Here is a 22,336-nt window from a genome sequence, read left to right on the forward strand (position 1 = left end):
TGGCCATTGATTTATGTCTGAAAGATAAATGTTATACTGCAAGTATTACATTCACTTTTTTTTTATAAGATTCATATTCGTGAATGGGGCTCAGATAAGATAAATCTTGTCATACTGACATGTACACATTACATATATTATATACAGAATTATAGTTGACCTATTGCTAATGGTAATTAAAGAACAAACCAAAACCCAATTATTTAATATTGATAATTGAACTATGAAAATGAAGTCAAAGTCAAATGATACCTGCCAGACAGACAAGCACTTTACAATTATTGCATACACCAAATATATCTGACCTTTTAGTTATATTACTTGAAAAACAGACGAGGCTGTGTAGCTCACCTTGGTCTATGTGAATATTAAAAAACAAAGGACACAGATGGATTCATGAAGAAAATGGGTTTTGGTGATGGTGATGTGTTTGTAAATCTCATTTTACTGAACATTCTGGCTGCTTGTAATAATCTCTATCTATAATGAACTTGGCCCAGTAGTTACAGTGTCAGTGGAAAAAGTTAGTAAAAGTTTATTAATTTTATGAAAGTTGTTAAAAATTGGCTATAAAGGGCAATAACTCCTAAGGGGGTCAATTGACCATTTTGGTCAAGTTGACTTATTTTTAGGTCGCACTTTGTTATACATTATTACTGTTTACAGTTATGTCTATCTATAATAATATTCAAGATAAAAACCAAAAGTGGCAAAATTTCCTTAAAATTACCATTTCAGGTACAGCAACCTAACAACGGGTTGTCCGAATCATTTGAAAAGTTAGAGGGCATATAGGTGTTGACCTGCATAATACATTTTCCTCTTGTCAGATTTGCTCTAAATGCTTTGGTTTTTGAGATATAAGCCACAAACTGCATGTAATCCCTATGTTTTATTTTTAGCCGTGGCGTCCATCTTGGTTGGTTGCCTTGGTCACCAGACACTTGTTTTAACAAGATACCTGAATGATGATTGTAGCCAAGTTTGGTTAAATTTGGCCCAGGCGTTTCAGAGAAGAAATTTTTGTAAAAGATTGCTAAGATTTACGAAAAATGGTTAAAAATTGACTATAAAGGTCAATAACTCCTTAGCGGATCAACTGACTATTTTGGTCATGTTGACTTATTATTTGTAAATCTTACTTTACTGAACATTATTGCTGTTTACAATTAATTTCTATCTATAATAACATTCAAGATAATAACCAAAACAGCACAATTTCCATAAATTGCCAATTAAGGGGCAGCAACAAATATAGTTGACAATTGCTTATACCACTAGCAAAACCGACCAAAACACAAAAATAACATTAACCAAAAATCAATGAAAATGAGTTCAAGGATAAATTAAATCTGCTAGACTGGAATGTACCCGTTACAATCAATTCATACACCTCATAAAAATGACCTACTCCTTATAGTATCAAAGAATTAACAAATAAGATTGAGAATGGAAATGGGGAATGTGTCAAAGAGACAACAACCCGACCAAATAAAAAAACCAACAGCAGAAGGTCACCAACAGGTCTTCAATGTAGCGAGAAATTCCCGCACCCGGAGGCGTCCTTCAGCTGGCCCCTAAACAAATATATACTAGTTCAGTGATAATGAACGCCATACTAATTTCCAAATTGTACACAAGAAACTAAAATTAAAATAATACAAGACTAACAAAGGCCAGAGGCTCCTGACTTGGGACAGGCGCAAAAATGCGGCGGGGTTAAACATGATTGTGAGATCTCAACCCTCCCCCTATACCTCTAACCAATGTAGAAAAGTAAATGCATCCATTAAATAAGGTCAGATGAACCCTTTCTGACGGACACGTGTACATTGCAAGAAACAAAAATGTAGTAATAACATCTCTTATTATTAGTGAAAAATTCACATGGCACAATTTTTTTTAAAGTCGCTGAACCCTGAGAATCAGGTCAAGAACAGTGGACATGACAGAAGTGTTTTACCTTCTGAATGATATATAAAGCTTTAAACTAATTATTTCGCCCCCCCCCCCCCCCTTGGATAGTAATCAATGTGTCTCAAAGATTGACCGGACATATTTTATAAATTGCAGTCCTGTTCAAGAAATGACAGGAATGAGAGTGAGTTGCTATAAGTGATAAACACGCTCTAGACCCTATGTTTAACCATGTTACAGTATCAGAGGTCAAATAACAAATAATACGACTCCTCGATAATTTCTAAAATCATCAGTGAAGTTTGTAATAAAATTTTGTTATAAATCATGACAATAACACCGAATAATGAGACCATAATACACTCGTAAGAGTAGACCAAAGTTACAGTTTCCACCTGCAGCGGTATCGCCAAACTGCTAGAAAATGAAAATCATACATTACAAATTTGGTTTGTCAGAACTGCCTGTTTTTTTGTTCATCAGGAATGCTAAAACACATGAACAACCACTTACACTTGTCTTATTTCATTTGTTTATACATTTGTTTTACTTATCCCAATTAGTTTAAGTGAAGGATAAGCGTAACTTCTAACGCATACTCAAAAGATCAAGATATCAATATGTATACACCATCCGCACATATTTAATTTGTCTTTTGTCAGATTGATTACAAGAGTTCAGCGTATCATAATAATATGGTTATTGTTTGATAGAAATAAGTATAAACTTACATTTGTACAAGTTATTGCTCTTCTGATCTATTCCAATTAGGGATTTGAAACTTCAAGACTAAGTCAATACTTAAAGGTTAAATTCTTCTGTTGAAAAGAGGCAAACGATTCCGAAGAAACAAAACAAATCATCAGTCGAAAAGCAAAAGAAAAAACTATTGCAAGAAATGAAACAACGAAAAGACCATTAGCAGTGTACCAAACTGTTCAAAGAAAATTACAGACTGAATAGCACAAAACAGGTCAAAAGACGTGAATGATCTAAGATAATCTAGAAGGGTAAGCAGAACCTGCTCTTAGTGGCAGCTGTCAACATACAATCTTTAACAACCATGAACAACAGTAAGGTTCAAAGTCGTCCATCGCACTATTTAGAATTCCAGGTTATTGTCGGAACAACACGAAAACGCACTATTACAGCTTTTCATAGTCATTGCAATCTCTAAAACAGTTTTACTGATGGTTAATAAACAAACAACTCTTTAATATTATCTTTATTTATAAAAATATACATAGACTTTAAAATGAGACAAATGAAAGAACGAACTGACATTAGATATTGAAAAATTTAGATTAAAAATGGACTCGTAAATGATTCACACAGAATCTATACATTCACATACAGCTGATTAGAATCCATATAGTCATCTACTAATTCATGGATGTACTTGTATTGGTCCTAAAATGATAAAAATGAATACTAATAGAATTTGTTTGATTATATATATGCAGATTCGAAATATCTGAAATATTTTATCATATCCTGCAATCGAGTATGTTGTTGTATACTAGTATGAGGATATCTGCAAAAGTAATCTGAATGTGAATCATGTATAAACGAAAATTCTATAAAGGGAGATGACAAAATATTTCGGATACCCTACTGAAAATTAAAGTGTTTACTGTCTGCCCAACAGCTTATTAGCTATTTCCTCGAGATTAATCGCTCTAAATAAAGTAACTTATGTTTTCAATTTTCTGGTCCTTATAAATTACTTGGTTGCAAAAATTTAATTGTTTCACAATACACGATCCATATATTTTATGTTTCGAGTACATATACCTTCTAAATGGTTTTACCAAGTTCTATATACTGATTTTATACTGATTTGTTTACTTACAAATGAGTCAACAAATCGAGGTTGCCTTTGTTGAATTGTCTTAATAGCCAGGAAAATGTCGAGATCTTTATCCACTAGTATTCTCTGAATGGTTGTTGTCATGGCAGCAAATATACCACATCGTGATGCACCATCTCTGTTTCAATAAAACAAAAACAGCTTATAGTACAAAAACGCTTATTTTTATTTCCCTGTGTTTTCCTCATCACTATATTTAGATACTGTTGACTGAGTTTCAAATTTTGTTATCACTTAAGTCATAATAATGGTGTCACTATGTCGTTAATATTTTTTATTAGAACCTTTTTGCGTGGCAATTTTTACAAACGACATTAATTTTAAGAAATATCATAACAAACCCTTGTTAATATAACTAGCACCTAATACAATCAATTTATCTTCAGGGAAATTTTGTCTTTTTAGATATGTTTATGACATTGTCCTATTCACGACTTCCGACATATTTTTTTCGAAGAACAGTCGAATGGCTTTGTCGCGCGGAAAAATGTTTATATTTGTCCACAATAGTTTCCGGCATTTTTGTGTTGCAGATTGTTCATTTTCATCCTGGCTTATGCAAGGGTATATGTTGAGCTCTTATTCTGTCTAAGATTTGCATTTCCAAAATAAATTTTCCCCTAAAAAAATCAAGGTTTCGTGCCTTATTAATAGTTACATCTACATTACATTTTCCAATAAAATCCACTAAATAATTGAATAATTGTGTTTGTCAACATACCGGCATACAAGTACAACTGGGCAATCCTGTGTATTTGTTGCTTCAAAGTCAACGACACATTCGCATAAGGATACAAAAAGCTCTGTATTGTCTGGTATAACATCATGTTGTTCTTTAGTACTAACAAACATTTTTATTTTCCTGTCATTTTCTTTATTCTATAAAATGAAACAACAACAGTGTTAATATTTTCTACTCAACATTGTCACGATTTGAATAAAAAAGCCTTCATTTGCGTGGCGAGACAGTTCACTAGTTTCTTTTTAACCGTTATAGCCATATAGTTTGAATATGATGTCATAATATATTCATTTTTGTGGTCTGCCGAAAAGTATACGATTAATACTATTGATCAATTTGATGGTTGACACTAGTAGAACTGACCTTGAACTGTCTATCCTGTGGAGACAAAATAAATCAGTTCAAGTTTTGAGTGGTTATATAACTCATCTTAGTTTTTTAGTGTAATGTTTTTATGTTGTTTTTTTGTGCACGTTCATTGTCTGTAGTTTTTCTTCTTGACATATTTATATTGTTCACGTGGTTTCTCCTTAAAATATATAATAATTTACACTTTGTCACTCTTCGTTGATCTTTTATTTGATAGACCATTGCAATATTTACTTTGCATTTTTTTCTAAGTTAGTTGTTAAACGGATAGTTCAATAATAGTATACTCACACTTCCTTGAGGACTGATAATTATATCAAAATCAGTTATGCTGTCACTCCTCGGAAACTCACGTTCAGAATAAACAACAAAAGATTCAAGTCTCATAAATTCATTTTCTGGTGGTGTGAAAGTAACATCCTTCAATTCACAAAAAGAAACAAAAATCAAAAACAAAGGTTAGTCATTTATGCTATTTTTCTTAATCGAATCATCTTATTTCTTGATAAAATTGTTTATGCCACTATTGAATTTTTTTTCATGAAAGACATTTTGTTAAATGTTAACAAAAAAATGCTCTTGTTGAAATTTTAAGTAAATTATATAATTTGAAATCATTAATTCAAAAAGAAAATCTTAATATTTCATTGTTAGGATGGAACGACAAAATGGTAAATAATGACAGGAAATAAAGCTACTGATAATCTCAGCCAATTGTTGAGTAAAATGAAACATTTAATGAAAATTGAATTGTTGTGTTTATCACAGTATCCAATTATGTGTGCTACATCTTCATGCTTGGCAATCTATGGCTTAAGATCAGCATATTTGTATAAAGCCAATTTTAGATTCCAAAAAGTATTATCTCTTTTAAAGATTGAACGATCAAAATTAAGTTCAATCATACCTCCGCACAATGACAGACAAAGTAAGATTTATAGTCAAATATATTTATTCAGAAAATGTCTTTTAAAAAATACAATGATTGGTAGTCATATGCAATTAGGTCAGGTTACTTTTGTTGACCAATATAAATATTTCTTGTTATTATAGAATGTGAATAACACAGACTGAGGCGGATTTGGAGAGGCCCCCCTTTCTGGGAAAAATATGCTTGCTTATATAGGGAGTCACTGAAGCATAACAGAACAAAAGATCTTTGTTTATTCACTTGTGAGATTAAAACAAAAGAAAACTTACATTTGGTATTTTATCTAGCACTATAACACAGCCACAATCGTGATCGTAAATCATACTCCAGAAATCATCTACAGTATCTTGTAGAGGTATTTGTGTTGTTATATAACCCGTCAAGTCTCTGTATGACTGTAAAACAGATTTTTTTTCATGCATTTTTACACTATATTTGATGCCTGGAGTAACTTTTATGTCTCTTAAATACATTAAAAGGTAAATAAAAAAGCAAGATGAATCTAAAATAAGAAGATAACATGTACAGCTACTATCTAAACTGTATCTGTATTCAATTCAAGCTTGTACGTTGCATATGCAATTATAAATAGTGGTTAACCTTTTATAAGCACAAAGTATTTAATAAAGCTTTACTGTCACTATCGTGTATTGTGGTACAAATTATAATCGACATGTTTTTGCGGTCTTATGTCTATAGATGGATAGTGATACTTTGGTTTTGTTTAGATTGCCTAGTTGACGCACCCGTTCGTGCACTTTTGTTTAGTTCATGCGATTACCCCAGATTTTGCATGATTTGTGTCTTAAGGGCATACGATACAGTTTTGATCCTGTATTTACAAGTTCATGAAAATTTGCATATAGGCTAGTTTTTACCTGATTAAATCAAATATGTAATAAAAATATACCTTCATGTGCTACTTTTTGAGTAAATGAGGTCGAAATTGTGTATATTTGCTCAAATTCAGATTTGTGGCCGTAATTTCTTTTTCGAAAGAAAGACAGAACTTTTTTGTTATAAAAGATAAACACAAATTGTTTTTTTGTTAAATAATCGGTAATTTCTGTATTTTATAAATATCTTAAAAAAATATGCATTATTATATTCAGAAATAACTCATATTTATCAAATGTTCATGAATTGAGGAAAAAACGTCATTTTTTACTGCATGTTTATCAAAATAAAAAAAAAATCCTCTATTTACAGTTTTATAAAATTTGGGTCACATAATCTCCCTGCAAAATTAAACAAAATGCCGTTTTGAAAAATAGGGTTTCATGAACTCGTTTTTAAATTAAATCAGTTTGAATGATGAAAATCAGTCGAAAAATTCATCTTTGCCCGATATGTCACAGTTCAACGCCGCGGAAATAACAAATTACGTTAGCAACGTCATTGCCTTCCCTGTAACTGTATCGTATGCCCTTAATGATCGATTTATGAGATATGATCTTCAATAAACAGCTATTGACTCAATTTTTTAGCTTAAAACGAAATTGGATTTATCTAATTGATCACTTATGTTATAACAATTTATCCAAAGGAGTAACATACTGTGTACAGGGATACCATTTTTTCGGCACTAGTAATAAAAAAAATTTAATATACGTAACAATAGTTGTACTCAGGAGTATGCAAAGTCAACAATATTTCATTCGTTTACCTTGTAATGCCTCTCTGATGTGCCTTTTTTGGAATATGTTTTTTTTTTTTAAAAGGAGGTGAATGTATTCATTAAACATCATATTGGATTCCTCTGCTTAAAACCATTAATGCAATTGTGTGTGTGTCATAATAATAACTACAGGGCATATACCAATGATCTGTTAAACAGTTTTAAAATCACAAAAATAATGAACCCCGAGTAAAAATTCAGAATGGATAACAACTATCATATTCTTGACTTGGTACAGGCATTTTCTTATGTAGAAAATGGTGGATTAAACCTGGTTTTAAAATTAGCTAAACCTCTCACTTGTATGACAATCGTATCAAATTCCATTATATTTACGTCTGAACAAAACAAATAGACACAATAGGTAAAAATGTCAAAAATAGGGGAACATCAGTCACCATGTTGTTATAATCTCAATCACTGTAAAAACACACAAAATATTTACAAAGAAGCACAAAATGACATATGGACCAACGATATAAGCAAAAAATAAAGACAAGAAAACACATATTTACCATAGCACAATAACACATTGACGGGATGTATTAGTACAGAGCCACGTCATATATGTATCAAAGAAACATGAAAAGGCATATAGACATAGCACATTATCAAAAGTGAAAGACAAAAATACAGAACTATGAAAGAACAATTACACAATAAGGGATGTAAAAGTACTATGCCACGTCAAATTGATATCAATGAATACAGACTAAACAGTAAAAGTTATAGTAAAGACAAGTGAACGAATAGTAAAACACGTAGTTAAGATGACAAACAACGTCACTACCCAGAATCTATAATTCAAGACCATCGTGTATTATTTGTGGAGAAGATACGGAATATTTATCAACAAGGTCTTGGTACCTTCCGATAAACTTTAGAAAAATGACGAGACGTTCTTTGACATACCCTTGGTTCCTCAACTTGAAGTTTTACAAATCTGAGTAATATATCATTTAAAACAATAAAAACGAAAATATGCGAAAATGCATAAACCGAAGATGAATCCATGCTATGTATGTCTTGAGCAGTTTTGGTTTGTCTTAAATTGTAAACCAAAACTTTTAACTACTTACTGGAACAGTGATTGCGTTGATATAATCTGTTCTTGATGGAGCATAGGTATTCAGGTAGGTACGGTATCTATTATCTATAAAAAGTTTATATGCATTTTAAAACTGCATATGTTCTACAAATAACGATAAGACATCTACCACATGTATTATAAATGTTCATCATTTCATAGAGAAGAATTACAAATAGTTCATTGTTTACATCACAAATTGTGTTTAAGTATTGTATCACCGTCAAGTCTAGATAAACACAAATAAAAGGAGATGAAGAGTAGACATTAATCGGACAGAAACTCTTAATCACAATCATTCAAAACAGACAATTTTTAAGTCAGTTTTGATTGTTTTGTCCGCAAACACATAATAGATATGCAGTGTTGTTGACAAGAGTTGATCAAGCATCTCGGAAAATATTATGATGTTTTTAAAAAAAACCTTGTCAACACAATTTGAAATAATATGATTAAATCCTTTCAATGGTATTACTGTGAAAGTACTTTTATTCGTGGGGTACCAATTTTCGTGGTTTTCGTGGGTGACTTGATCCACGAATTTAAGTGTCCAACGAAATAAAACAACCATTGTCCAAATCAAGATATGGAAAGATCCTGATCCGTAGGTTTTACTACTGATATGATCTAGATAATATATTGAATGACGCCAAATCTGAGAATACTTTAAAAGCAGTCACATTACTACAACTACATACGGGATTATACCCATTTAATCTTTAATTACCTAAACTGTACAACTTTTTATCTTTTAATTATCATAAAAACTTTTTTGATCGATGAAAGTCAGATTTCCGGTTTTGTTATGCTAGTATGATAAAGTGTTCATTTTATATCATCATAGTTCTCGAACATATATGGGAAATAATAATTTCATGCTTAGGCTTGATTTTGATAAGAATTATTTGACATTTCAAGATACGTTTATAACATTTGTTATGTTACTGTCTCTTTAGGTGACATGTTTATGACCTAATTAACACCTTTGATGGTCTTAAATCTGTTGATCACTTTATGATGAGCTAATTACTGTTATTACTACGATTTACAGGAGTCAATGTTTACTTTGCAATTTCCTTCAATCCAGACATTTTGTAACCTTCGTTTATAATAGCTTCAAATTTTAAATTTCTTTTTTTTTTAGAAATTTGAAATCCACGAATTTAAAAACCCACGAACATGTAAATATTGCTCAAACCACGAAAATTGATACCCACGAATTAAAGTACTTTCACAGTATGCTATGTACATTGTTTGAACGAGGGGCAAAAGATACAAGAAGTACAGTCAAACTGATAAATAGAAAATAAACTGACAACGCCATAGCTAAAAATGAAAAAGATAAATAGAAAAATAATAGTACACAAGACACAACATTGAAATCTTCTGGTAACACTACCAGGCAGTATCATAGATGACCACCGATAGGTTTAAACACAATGTCGACTTCCTTTGTATTCAATGTTCCATTACCGAACGCAACTTAACACAAAAACAGATGGTTAAAGAATTTCTTAAGATGAAATCCTTTTGTTACGGTTGTAGTATTTACTTTTAAGTAATCCGAGTTTTGAGGACTACCCTTTAAATTCGCTTGCAATTGTTAAGGATCAGAGTTAATAAGAACTTGATGAATAAAAATAAGATAAAAAAAAAAAAAGAAAATTCAAAACATAACGTCCCTTAACACAGGACAAAATTAAAACCTCAAATAAAATGGAAACCAACTAAATAAACTCATCATAGATACCCTGGACTAAATATTATATATACGCCAGACGCGCGTTTCGTCTACAAAAGACTCATCAGTGACGCTCGAATCCAAAAAAGTGTAAAACACAGTTAATTTATAAATATAACAATATCAATGATAATTCATGTCAGCACAAAAAAGCGCTGACTACTGGGCTTGTGATACCCTCGGGGAAACAAATCTCCACCAGCAGCGGCATAGACCCAGCTGTGGTTGTAAATAAACTCATTATAAATACCAGGACTAAATATTATATATACGCTACGCCAGACGCGCGTTTCGTCTACAAAAGACTAATCAGTGACGCTCGAATCCAAAAAAGTGTAAAAAGCCAAATAAAGGTCAAAGTTAAAGAGCATTGAGATCCAAAATTCCTAAAAGTGTTAATAAATACAGCTAAGGTAATCTATGACTGAGGTAGTAATTATTCCTTAATTGGCACATGTAATTCATAATTATGAATTAGATTGTGGTTTAACATCTATATCGTCTGCCTGCTAAGTACCGAACGTAACTTTTCCCCAAATATGACTGTCATACCGAGTGTGAATTTGCATTGATATACGACTATATTTTGTACATTTGACATTCATGTATTTATTTTTGGTGTTTCTGGTATGGTTTCGACTGGATAATGTGTTAAGTCTTATCGTTTGTAGTCCGAATAATTATAAAACTACCTTCAATACCATCATTGTCTTTAATTGTTTGACCTGGTATTGTGAAAATAATTATTTTAAGTTCGATATTGCGTCTTTACGTCAGTGCGTCGCTGTTTGTGATGTCCTGTGGTGTATTTCGTTGATGGGCGATGTTCGTTGTTGTTCTGCTGTTTGCATATTGTGTCGACAATTATATTATTTGTTTGTGAGTTTCTCTGTGATAAATGTTCTAGTGGTTTCTTGTGGTGTATTTCTGTCAATTAGTGTTGTCATTTTGGTGATACTGTTTTAAATTGTCATATAAAGGGGGTAGATAGCCATACAACCAGGTTCAACCTATCATTTTATTCTTAAAATGTCCTGTGCCATGTCAGGAATATGGCAGTGTTTGTATTTGTTTCACTTCAGTGTTCCTGTTGTTCCCCTGTTTTTACTTTTATAGTTGATGTTTTCCTATCGGTTTTAGTTATTAATCTGGATTTATTTTCTCTCAATCGTTTTTTTACTTTTTAACATCGGTAAATCACTGTGCCTTTAGTTATAGCTAGTTTAACCTAACCACATGAATGACACTTGCGTGCAATTCCATGGTATTGTCAGCAATGTCGATTAGCAAAACAAACAGACATACTAGTAACGATAAAAAGGTAAAAAATCGGGTAACACCAGTCAACATTGTGTTATAATAATTACTATAAAAACAATCAACTATGTCAACAAAGAAAACAAAATTGCATGAAGATATCATATAGACAAAGCACATTTGCAAAATTGAGAGACGAGAATAAAAAAAAACCATAGCAGAATAAATCAATAACACAAAAGCCCTTTTTATATGCCATTTCAATTGTTTTATTCTAGGATCGATTTTGAACTTGAATTCATGATCATTTGTATATCTAATGTCAGAGTAAAAAGTAGGGAAAAAAATACTGATTTAGTAATTTAAAACCTAATTGATAGCAGTATGTTACCCAAGTTGTGTTTTACATATTGTATTTACATAAAGGAAACTAATTATTTGCGACAACATACGTGCAATGATTTCTTGGTTCCGGTTTTTAGACTTATTTTTCTCCGACAGTGCATCAGTATAGCAATTATCATCATGTACTGGCTTTTTTGCTTTCAAATGCTACAAATATATTGAAAAACACCCTTCACTGTCATACATATAGAATCTTCTTTAAAAATCAATGATGGTTGAGTTTCTGTTATGTTCTTATGAGACTGAGACGTAAGCATGCAAGAAATTCATGACCTTTATAATTTTGCACATGGATTCCTTTCATGTAAAATAGATCATAAAAATGCACCTTTCCTAAGTCAAGAACCTGATGTTCAGTGGTTGTCAATTGTTAACGCGGTTCATTGGTGATTCTCTTTTCTCGTTTTTCTATAGAATAAACCGTTGTTTTTTTCTATTTAAATGGTTTTACACTAGTCATCTTGTGTCCATTTATAGCTTGCTGTTCGGTGTGAGCCAAGGCTCCGTTTAGATGGCTGTAATTTGACCTATTATGATTTACTTTTACAAGTTGTGACTTGGATGAAAAGTTGTCTCATTGGCACTCATACCACATTTTCTTATACCCATTAAAACGAATTCGTATTTTGCCTTTTAATACAATATGATTAATATATTGTTTGACAAATTTGCATAACACTTTCATTGTGTTATATACTTACATTTCTTTAAAAATGAGATAGTAACATACATGGTGTTTACAAGTTGGTTATGATCAACTGGTAATTATTTTTCTATAAAATCAAATCGGAATAATGAGGAAAAAAAATTTGAACAACATTTTTAGCATGATGAGAGGAATGACACATTTGCTGAAAGAATATCTTTGCAACAGTCTTGATTAAGTATATTCGATAACTCTAAACATTTAAACATAAATACCTCGTATTGAGTCCACAGTTTTGTTTGATTAGTAGGACTGTCACAGGAAAATAATGACTGTCTTATTTCAGAAAAATCTTCACGAAGATATGATGTTTCTAGGTTAGTTAACTCCTCTAATAAAGCCTCGTGCAGAAATATATATTGTTCCTAAACAAGAATGTAATGATCTAAAAATAATTGCATTAATGTAAAACCTTTTTTTCATTGTTAATGATGTCAATATTAAGATTCTATGTTCGATTTTTTGGTGTGGTCTTATTGTATGCATTTACATATTATGTTATTGAAGTCCTCGCGATCATATTTAACCACGCAAACATATTCATGTGCCTGTCCCAAATCAGGCGTTTGTAATCTTATGGTTGTATTTTTTTCTCATTCATTTTGTTTCTATAGCACAAATCAGGATGTTAGTTTTCACATTTGAACTGTTTAACATTTTGTCATGCCGGTTCCTATAATTGGTTCCTACAAGGTATGGGATGTGCTCTTTGAGAAAGGACCTACAGTGACCTATCATTTACTAGTTGCTTACATTCTTGTTCTTTAATTGCTGTTTAGTTGTTGTCTCATTGGCAATCATAGCACGTCTCCTTGTTTTTTTTATATATTTTATATTCAGCATTGAAATATTTCCAATCTATGATGCAATATTAAATAAAGTGACATAAAAGCTGCAACAATACCATTTTTTTAAATCCCGTGTTCCAAAGTGGTTTCCAACTGTTTGACTTTTTGTCGAATAAAATACATCTTTTCTGTGTGAATGTACATTGATATCTATTTCCAAGAAGCCAATTCGGAATGGTACATTTAACGAAGAGTAGAATAGAATAAAGTTGAGTGACCATATGATTCTCTTCAAAAATGTCCGTCGGACCTTATGTTATTATAATCCTATCTTATATATTTATTCTTTTATTATCATTTTGATGTTTTTTTCAATTCAATCAAGAAAGTAAATGTCATAAAATGACAAATCGTTCAATTTTACAATTGTAATCTTGATTGTACTTTTGTAAATATGTAATACCAAACTGTCTCCCTATTCATATAATACAACTTACAAAAGTTTGTATCATATTAATTCTTCCTTGTCTCATTAACTTTGCATATTGAAACACGTCTACAGAACCAGTTTTTCTACCGTGGATTGTTAACTCGTGTAAACCAATAAACGTCCCTGTTCTTCCTATTCCAGCACTAAAATACATTGTGCATTATAATTTTTCATTTAATATTTTATCTTTTTTTAAAAGGGGGTGAGGATATATTATACAAAAAAATAATACGCCAACTATTTGACTAATTTTTACTAAATATTGTCTTTTTGTTCTTTTTTTTTACTTTAATCTTTTTTCTAGTAATGAGAATGGCAAAATGATAATACCAATACGATCCTACGGAATTGCTTAAAATTGTTTACTTTAAATGTTATTTGGATAAATGCAACAAGCTAAACGATTTTAATATAACATCGTGCTTCCTGGAACACAAACACTTTAAATAAAAAGTCAATAAAGTTGTTCATATAAATGAAAATTAACAAAATGATTAAAAGGACAGTATAAAATTGAAACAAATACTTTTAAAATTAAGACGGTTTAAAACAAACGAAAAAAGAAATTGGGAACAGGTTTATTCCGAACCCAAATAACATAGAGATATAATATGATTTCGAAAGAACCTTTAACATGAAATTTTTGACAAATATAAGTACCTGCAGTGAACCAGCAAAGGTCCGGTGTTTGTATTTCGCAGTTGTACTCTGCTATTAAAGTGAACCAGTTGAGACGGATCAGGTGTTCCATGGTCAGGCCACCGGGTAAAATGGTAGTGGTATATTATTCTTTCCTTTTCGCTCTTAATTGAGATAACATTAAATTCTTATTAATTTATTAATTTCTTAATTTATATTTTAAGTGAAATATTTCTTTTTTAAATTATCTATTAAAATTGATGTCATTAAAGCATTCTTTGTATTCAATATTAGTATTGGACCAGCATACAATACATTTTTTTTTTATCGATTATGTGTTTTGTTTCTTGTAAACAAAAAGAAACTGAAATTAAATTAATTCAAATGTGAAAAACTACCTAGGGAATTATTTTTCACTAGTTCCGTTGGTTGATAACTTTTGATTTTGTCAGTTTTGAAGTAATTTCCCTTTTTGAATTACCTTTTAGTTTGGTATTTGTGTTATACTTTTTAACCCATTAAAACGTTTAATCCCGCTGCAAATGTTTGCACCTGTCCTAAGTCAGGAATCTGATGTACAGTAGTTGTCGTTTGTTTATGTAATATATACGTGTTTCTCGTTTTGTTTATATAGATTAGACCGTTGGTTTTCCCGTTTGAATGGTTTTACACTAGTAATTTTGGGGCCCTTTATAGCTTGTTGTTCGGTGTGAGCCAAGGCTCCGTGTTGAAGGCCGTGCTTTAACCTATAATGGTTTAATTTTTAAATTGTTATTTGGATGGAGAGTTGTCTCATTGGCACTCACACCACATCTTCCTATATCTATGAACATTTCGATACTGATTTTATATTTCCAGACGCTTCTGTTCTAAATTTCCAAATTCTTTGATTCTAGTTGAACTGATGATTCTTATAAGGAAGATAAATGCGTGTATCCTGAAAAGCCTGGTATCGTTGATGAGTGTTTGTCATTCATGCATTTACTATTTTTATATTTGTTTTATATACATTGCCATCAAAATATGTACGTTCTTTATAATAAAAAAAAACGATAATCAATACCCATGCTACATAATACCTTTTTGTTTGATATTGATAGTTCTCTAATAGTAAAAGCAGCATATTTAGTCTCCTTGTTATTTTTGACACATAGAGGACCATGTGTCAAGTGATCATCTGTATCTGGCCAGTATTTCTCACATTTTGTCTAAAACAAAATACCAAATACATGATTAGTATTGACAAAGAGATTGTTCAACTGAAACTATACATTAGACATTAAGAAAACCTGCTCGGAATTACAACAGATGTACGTTTCCGCATAATAATTTTCCAACTACTTTATTTTTTATACATAAAGTGTATTTTTACAACTGAAGGTTTCGAAGGGGGAAAACACATTTATTATTATTTCCAAAATGCAACTTTCTAAACTTGAAAACACTTTTCATCCTGCAATATATTATTCATTTAAAAATATTCTAATTTGCACTAGAGATCAGACTTTTTTTTTAAATTTCTGTACAAAATGAACAAATTGATAAATTCTTAAATAAACTAACTTTTGCACCCTCAACCAGATTGGTAACCATTACAATCTTTTCGATTTTTCCTTTCCAAATCATTCGCCAGAAATCTGAAACTGTTGATTTCTTTGGACCTTTGCGGGAATAAAGAATATTGCATATATTAGAGTAAATCACATGCAAATTATTGAGAGATCGTTCACCTACATTAGAAAAGTCCTTAAACGTCTTTAAAAAGTTCTATATCAAATGTTGTTATTTTATTTTTTTCTTAACTGAAACTATACGTTAATATCATGAATAATTATCCAATCAATGTAGGTTATCATCAACAAATTGAAATGAATGATATTATCTTTTTAACTATATCCATACATATGTACCTACCTTGTGAAGCGATGTACGATTTTTCTTTATCGAGACCCTAAAATGGAAGTCCAAAATAACATATCACAGTGAAAAGTACATTTGACATACATATTTTATTGTGTCACTAGCACGAGTAACGTGAAATTGATACACCAACTTTGTATGTATTTCAAAAAAACACGCCAATAAAGAATATATTGTAGCCTAAATAATAGCGACTGTAGTTTTCATTTGTTCGTGAAAGAAATATATCAATGTACTATTTTTTTCAATTAGTGACGTTTACCTATTATGTCTGTTTGTTTTGCTCTTACATTGTTGTAAAACTATTTCTACATGGTTGTTATATACAAGGTAGAGGTTGAGTACCATATAAACAATATGACAGGGTTTTTTTTTCATTTGAATTTGGTCGCTTGATAAGAGACTTCCCGTTTAGTATGTTCCTTGGAGGTCTGTTTTTTTGTTATTCTACTTTTTTTCTACAGACAGAAACCACTAAAGGGCAATAGAAATTCAGAGATAAATAAAACCTGCAACACCAAAGTTAGAACAGAAAAAAAACGAAATTCAAATAAAGTCTTCCAACCACAACACAGAAAACTGTAAATTGAATAAAACGAACAGCATCTTTAACCGGGGTGCTTATGATGGTTAAAAAGATTCTGCACCACTCTTAACAACCGTTTGTTGGACTTTATATGTAACTTTTGGTTGACTTGATTGTTAGTGAACTGTTTGTCATCATTCTGTTTTTTTTTATTCATTTCTAAAAAGGTTATCATTTACTAATGGTTCCATGGTAAATTATTCGTAGAAAAGGGGTTTTGTCATTTGTCCTTTGGTATGAGACATTATTCATTTCAAATGGATCATTATGTTATGTATAAGGCATACTTACATCAATATAGCTAGCATTTATATAGTCAGAATTTTCTACACCTTTTATTGCAGGAAGGATAACTCTATTTTTATCATCTGTTCAACAAAAAGTTCTGAATTAATCATTTGCTACAAATTCATCAATGAATTTTGAGCAACAGTAGTAACCAATGTACAGAACTAATTTATCGATTAAGAAGATACAAATAAGAGTAACAAACAACTACTGAGAGAATTGTGTGAACCTCAAAAGGAGCGAGATATGGTAAGTGTTCCTGTTTCCTGTAGTCAGCTTTTCGGTGTTGACATGAATATCAATTATCGCTATTTTGTGCATTTTGCCTTTGATCTTTTTTTGTGATAATTTCCATATCATGCTTCTCGCTTAAGATGGAAAAAGTATCGCTAGAAATTAAGGAGGCCACGTGGCGTTGCTAACGAAATTGACATTGAAATTGACAACGTCTCCATAGCTAAAATAGCGATAAACAGATTATCATTGGTCGTCTCAACTCGATTGTTTTTCTCACTTTCGCTGTACCAGCTCAAGCGAGAAAATCAATCTCGTTGAGATAATCAACGATAATCTATAAGTATATATTTTATATTTGCAAAAGTATAAATTATTCAAAATACTAAGAATTTTCTAATTCCCAGCATTGATTATCTCAGCCTCATTTGGCAAAACTTTTTAGGAAGTTTGGGTAATCAATGCTCTCAAACTTTATACTTGTTTGGCTTTTTAAATATTTTAAAATAAGTGTCACTGATGAGTCTTATGTATGAAGACGAAACGCGCGTCTGGCGTCTCAATTAATAAACCTGGTACTTTTGATAACTATTGTATTATCATTTTAGCGATGTTTTTAACATTGCCATATAAGCGGAAGTTTGGTTACCCATAAAACCAGGTTCAATCCACCATTTTCTTTAAATGTCCCGTACCAAGTCAAGAATGATAGATGCATCGACTCAGTGATTATATATAATCTCAAAAAAGAAACAAGGCTTAAAAATGTGCACGCATGAAACAGGTTTTGTCTACAAAGGACTGATCAGTGACGCTCCACCAATGGGACTTCAACGCAGAGTGACATTACTAGCAAACGGAGGCATTATTGAATTGTCCCTTTACAATAAAATTATGTATAAATTTTCTTCTGTGCATGTTTATGATTGGATGACTTACAAGGAAATGTTGCTAAAAATCTGTTTTTGGTTTTATTGCTTGGATGTTTTCCATGTTCATGGGGAAACTGATGACCAGCTGGAAGTTGCTGGAAAGACAAACATAATGATTGAAACAAGTATAAAAATGGTAAACCAAACATTATGTATTAACAAAAAAGATAAATATTTGTCTATTCATTGAATGACAAAATCTTCGACCCCTCTTGTAATAAATTTTGTATAACAATAGTGGTAAGAAAATATACCATTCACGGGCAGTAATAAAAAGAAAGCTTGGTTTGAGATAAATAGTTGTAGGTATAAACTTAGCCAATATAGTAGGGACTTAATAGTGGCACTTAAATCAAATCATGTGGAAATTCATGTCAAATACAAAGATAAAAAGCATTGAAATAAAAATTCTTTAGAAAGGGACAAATCTAGCGCAGTCTATGTTTTGCATGACACTCATTCCAATACTCATTTGATTTACTTTTAGTACTCCGATTCAGAAATTAAAGGTACTATAAGCTTACATTATATTCCTCTGTAAATATTTGTTTGCGTTTAATTTCAATCACTTCTGCCATTTCGTTTAATTCTATATTAGTATTCGTACAAATTTCTTCCACTTCTTCATTTGAATAAATAACCTCATCTGAAAAATAAATAAACAAATAGTTTCCTCGCTGATGACATTTTTATCATTCAAGTGTCTAGAGTGGAAAAGTGTTGCAGTTTTTTTTTTTCAAACTCATTTCATGGAAAAAGCAAAACAAGAAGGACCATAGCTAAGTGTTTGTATCCAAAAGTATTCAGCGTGGAATAATCTATATATTGCTTAAATTCGTTATTGACCAATTAGTCCTTAGTCCGTCATACGGATATATAGTGACCAGTGTATATTTAGGATGACAATGCATTGTATTAATTGTAGCCGTTTCTACACAGTCCGATAACACATGATTATTTAATTTCAAAACTGAAAATTTGAAGTTAAAATGCAGAGTACGTTTACCTGAAATATTGTCTTGTTATTTTCGACTCTCGGGTTAATACCATGCCAAGGAGTGTACCCCCAATGCACTGTCATTAATAGTAAACAAGTTGAATATTTTTATTTCAGTGTGTATCTCCGAGTATGGAAAGGTAAATAGTCAAAATGTCTTGTTGCTTAATCAAAGACGTTTTCTGTTAAATAAAATGAATCCTAATCTTATGACAATGATAGTTAACTATAAAAATTGTTTTACCTGGTGTAAAAGCTATATTATTTAGAAGTTCATTGTGTTTTTCTTCTGGGATTATTGTTTGTGGCGTGTTGTAATATATGGCTTCATTTGTAGTTGGTGTGTTTGAGTTTCTGCTCTGGTCATTGTTGAGTCCTCTGGAATCAACGAACGATTTACTGTATTTAAAACTTTGTCTTGTTGCTATTTTTCGTCTGAAATAGTACAAGAAAAAAAACTGGAAGATAAAAATGAACATCAATATATCAAAAGATTGGGTACAGTTACATTTTTCTATATTAATTTTACTCTGATCATCCGAAAAACTACTTTTTATAAGTCAGTGAAGCTCATAATTTAAAAAGAAGAAATGAGTTTGCTATAATAATTTTCTCCTTAATTGGAAAGGTTTTAACCTAGTCAGAATTTGACTGAACGTCAGAAAAAAATGTCAACTAATGTGTATCAAGAAGACAAAACAAACGTTTTCGTTGTTGATTTACTTTCCATAAATTATAAATCTGAAGATGTATTTAAAATCTTAATGCAAACGTATATTGTAGGTTTTTTTCTATTTTGTCTATTGCTGTTATGACTTGACAAAAGGATGCATCAAAATGTAAATCTGTTATTTGTCAAAACATATCGTATTAAAACTTGATAATATGGTTTACCTTTTTATATAAATTACCATCAGGCCTGTCGCCAGGCACATTAAAAGTAGTACCACTACAACAATTGTTACCGTTGAAGACCCATCGGAATCGCTTGTCAATGCTAAAATAGTAAGTATAAATATATCTCATTGACTAGAAATAACGTTGTTTATTTGGGTTTTTTTTAACAATAAATGCCACCCGTCTCCCAACATAAGGGAAAAACAACAGAAAATCATAATCGTTTAGTTAACTATTGAAAAGGCTGACGTATTTAGAGTGTTGTTCTTTATTTTTTTATATTCTATAATTTGTGCAACGTTTTGTTATTAGTCCTTTTTCGTCAACTTCCTGTCTTTTTTTATAAATCATTATGTGGTTTACATAGGCCTCTGTATTATTAACACTTTTTTCCTGTAAACAAACGCCATGTACAGTAAACATGTTTACAATTAGGTTAATGTAATGCACACTGGTTTCACATTAATTGTGTTCACATCTTTACACCTTGTTTAATTTCCTGTACATAAGATCAGTTCACACTTGTAAACTATATGTCATTTAAATGTTCGTTACGTAGAACCGAATGCAAACTTTTCGGACAACTTTTCTAACAGTTACGGAACGACCATTTGACTTCAAAAAGGCGGGGGATTGATTTTTCCTTGAAAAATATTCTGATCCCAAATTTGATAAAAAAAAAAAAAATACATTCTGGTCATACAGATAATTAAAAAAATATATTCTAAAACCAGAGCTAATGTAATACATTATAGTGTTAGATATTGAAGAAAAAAATATTTGATTGCTATCATCGAAAAATACAGAATAGAAACGTTCGCTCGATAAAAATCTAACTTTAAGTTAAGTGATAGCTCCTTTGTGAAATCTATTTTGATTATTTGCAGTGTTAAAAGATACTAAAGATGTCACGATTACGCATTAGAAAACGTGTGGGTCATGGTTTTTTTTTTGTTTTGTTTTTTATTTCTTAGTGTATTTTAACGGATCTGAGATACAAACAAACCATTTACCCTGACACTTTTTTTAGTAATGAATTTATGAGTGAATCGTTGTTTGAGCAAAGACTAGAGGAAAATATTTCTGTGTACGTCCAGTCGATTCGGGAAGACCTTTTCAAATAAATTATTTGTTCGGAAATGATGATGCTTAAGAGTCTTAATAAAGGGCTAATAAAGCTACGTTAAGTGTTTTTATAACAAATAAATACATCAAGCTTATACAAATATTTCTGTAGAGAACTTTACTCATGATTGTTATAAATATCAATTTTATTCAAAAATCGTTTCATTTTTTAAAATACATGGTAAAATTAATGTTCTAAATGCCTCGTTTTATGTACACGTAACCTACACAAGGCCTACATTGACTATTGAATGTAGACAAAACATGATTTAAACTACATGTAAGCATTGCGTTTTACCAATGGGAATGTAAATTTGTTTAGTTTAAGTGCTAGACACAACACCGAGTTTAGATCAATGTGAACACGGCCATTAAGTCACACGCAAAATTTGGAAAGATTTTCTCACCTCGACATGTATTGCCATGCCAACCAGGATCACACTGCCCAGGACAATGTCCATTCTGAGGATTACAAATAGTACCATTAAAACAATTTCCACATTCTTTCGAACAATTAAAACCATGATATCCGGGATCACATGCTGAAAAGAAGATTTTAATCAATTTAGTTACAGCATATATCGAAGTTAAGAGTTATCAAATGTACCAGGATTATAATTTAGTACGCCAGACGCGCGTTTCATCTACAAAAGACTCATCAGTGACGCTCATATCAAAATACAATGTATTTATAAAGCCAAACAAGTACAAAGTTGAAGAGCATTGATGATCCGAAA

At 31.1% G+C, this 22,336-nt stretch overlaps 1 protein-coding gene across 1 annotated transcript in view; it reads right to left on the reverse strand.

Annotated features, from left to right (window-relative positions):
• Positions 1–3,213: 3,213 nt before the first annotated feature.
• The window catches only part of LOC134686656 (receptor-type tyrosine-protein phosphatase epsilon-like), a 33,176-nt gene continuing 14,053 nt past the window's right edge, over positions 3,214–22,336 (reverse strand). Inside the window, exons 8-26 of the mRNA XM_063546332.1 lie at positions 22,007–22,141; positions 20,472–20,574; positions 19,822–20,012; positions 19,105–19,226; positions 18,588–18,675; positions 17,418–17,494; positions 16,535–16,571; positions 16,184–16,281; positions 15,700–15,828; positions 14,642–14,784; positions 13,989–14,124; positions 12,919–13,068; positions 12,045–12,144; positions 8,587–8,660; positions 6,099–6,224; positions 5,190–5,318; positions 4,509–4,666; positions 3,770–3,905; positions 3,214–3,327 (exon numbers count right to left, since the gene is read on the reverse strand). Coding sequence (XP_063402402.1) covers positions 3,256–3,327; positions 3,770–3,905; positions 4,509–4,666; positions 5,190–5,318; positions 6,099–6,224; positions 8,587–8,660; positions 12,045–12,144; positions 12,919–13,068; positions 13,989–14,124; positions 14,642–14,784; positions 15,700–15,828; positions 16,184–16,281; positions 16,535–16,571; positions 17,418–17,494; positions 18,588–18,675; positions 19,105–19,226; positions 19,822–20,012; positions 20,472–20,574; positions 22,007–22,141 — 2,204 coding nt within the window. The 3' untranslated portion in view covers positions 3,214–3,255. The remainder of the gene's footprint in view (positions 3,328–3,769; positions 3,906–4,508; positions 4,667–5,189; positions 5,319–6,098; positions 6,225–8,586; positions 8,661–12,044; positions 12,145–12,918; positions 13,069–13,988; positions 14,125–14,641; positions 14,785–15,699; positions 15,829–16,183; positions 16,282–16,534; positions 16,572–17,417; positions 17,495–18,587; positions 18,676–19,104; positions 19,227–19,821; positions 20,013–20,471; positions 20,575–22,006; positions 22,142–22,336) is intronic.

This window comes from Mytilus trossulus, chromosome 1, assembly GCF_036588685.1.
Source record: "Mytilus trossulus isolate FHL-02 chromosome 1, PNRI_Mtr1.1.1.hap1, whole genome shotgun sequence".
Lineage (NCBI taxonomy): Eukaryota > Metazoa > Mollusca > Bivalvia > Mytilida > Mytilidae > Mytilus > Mytilus trossulus.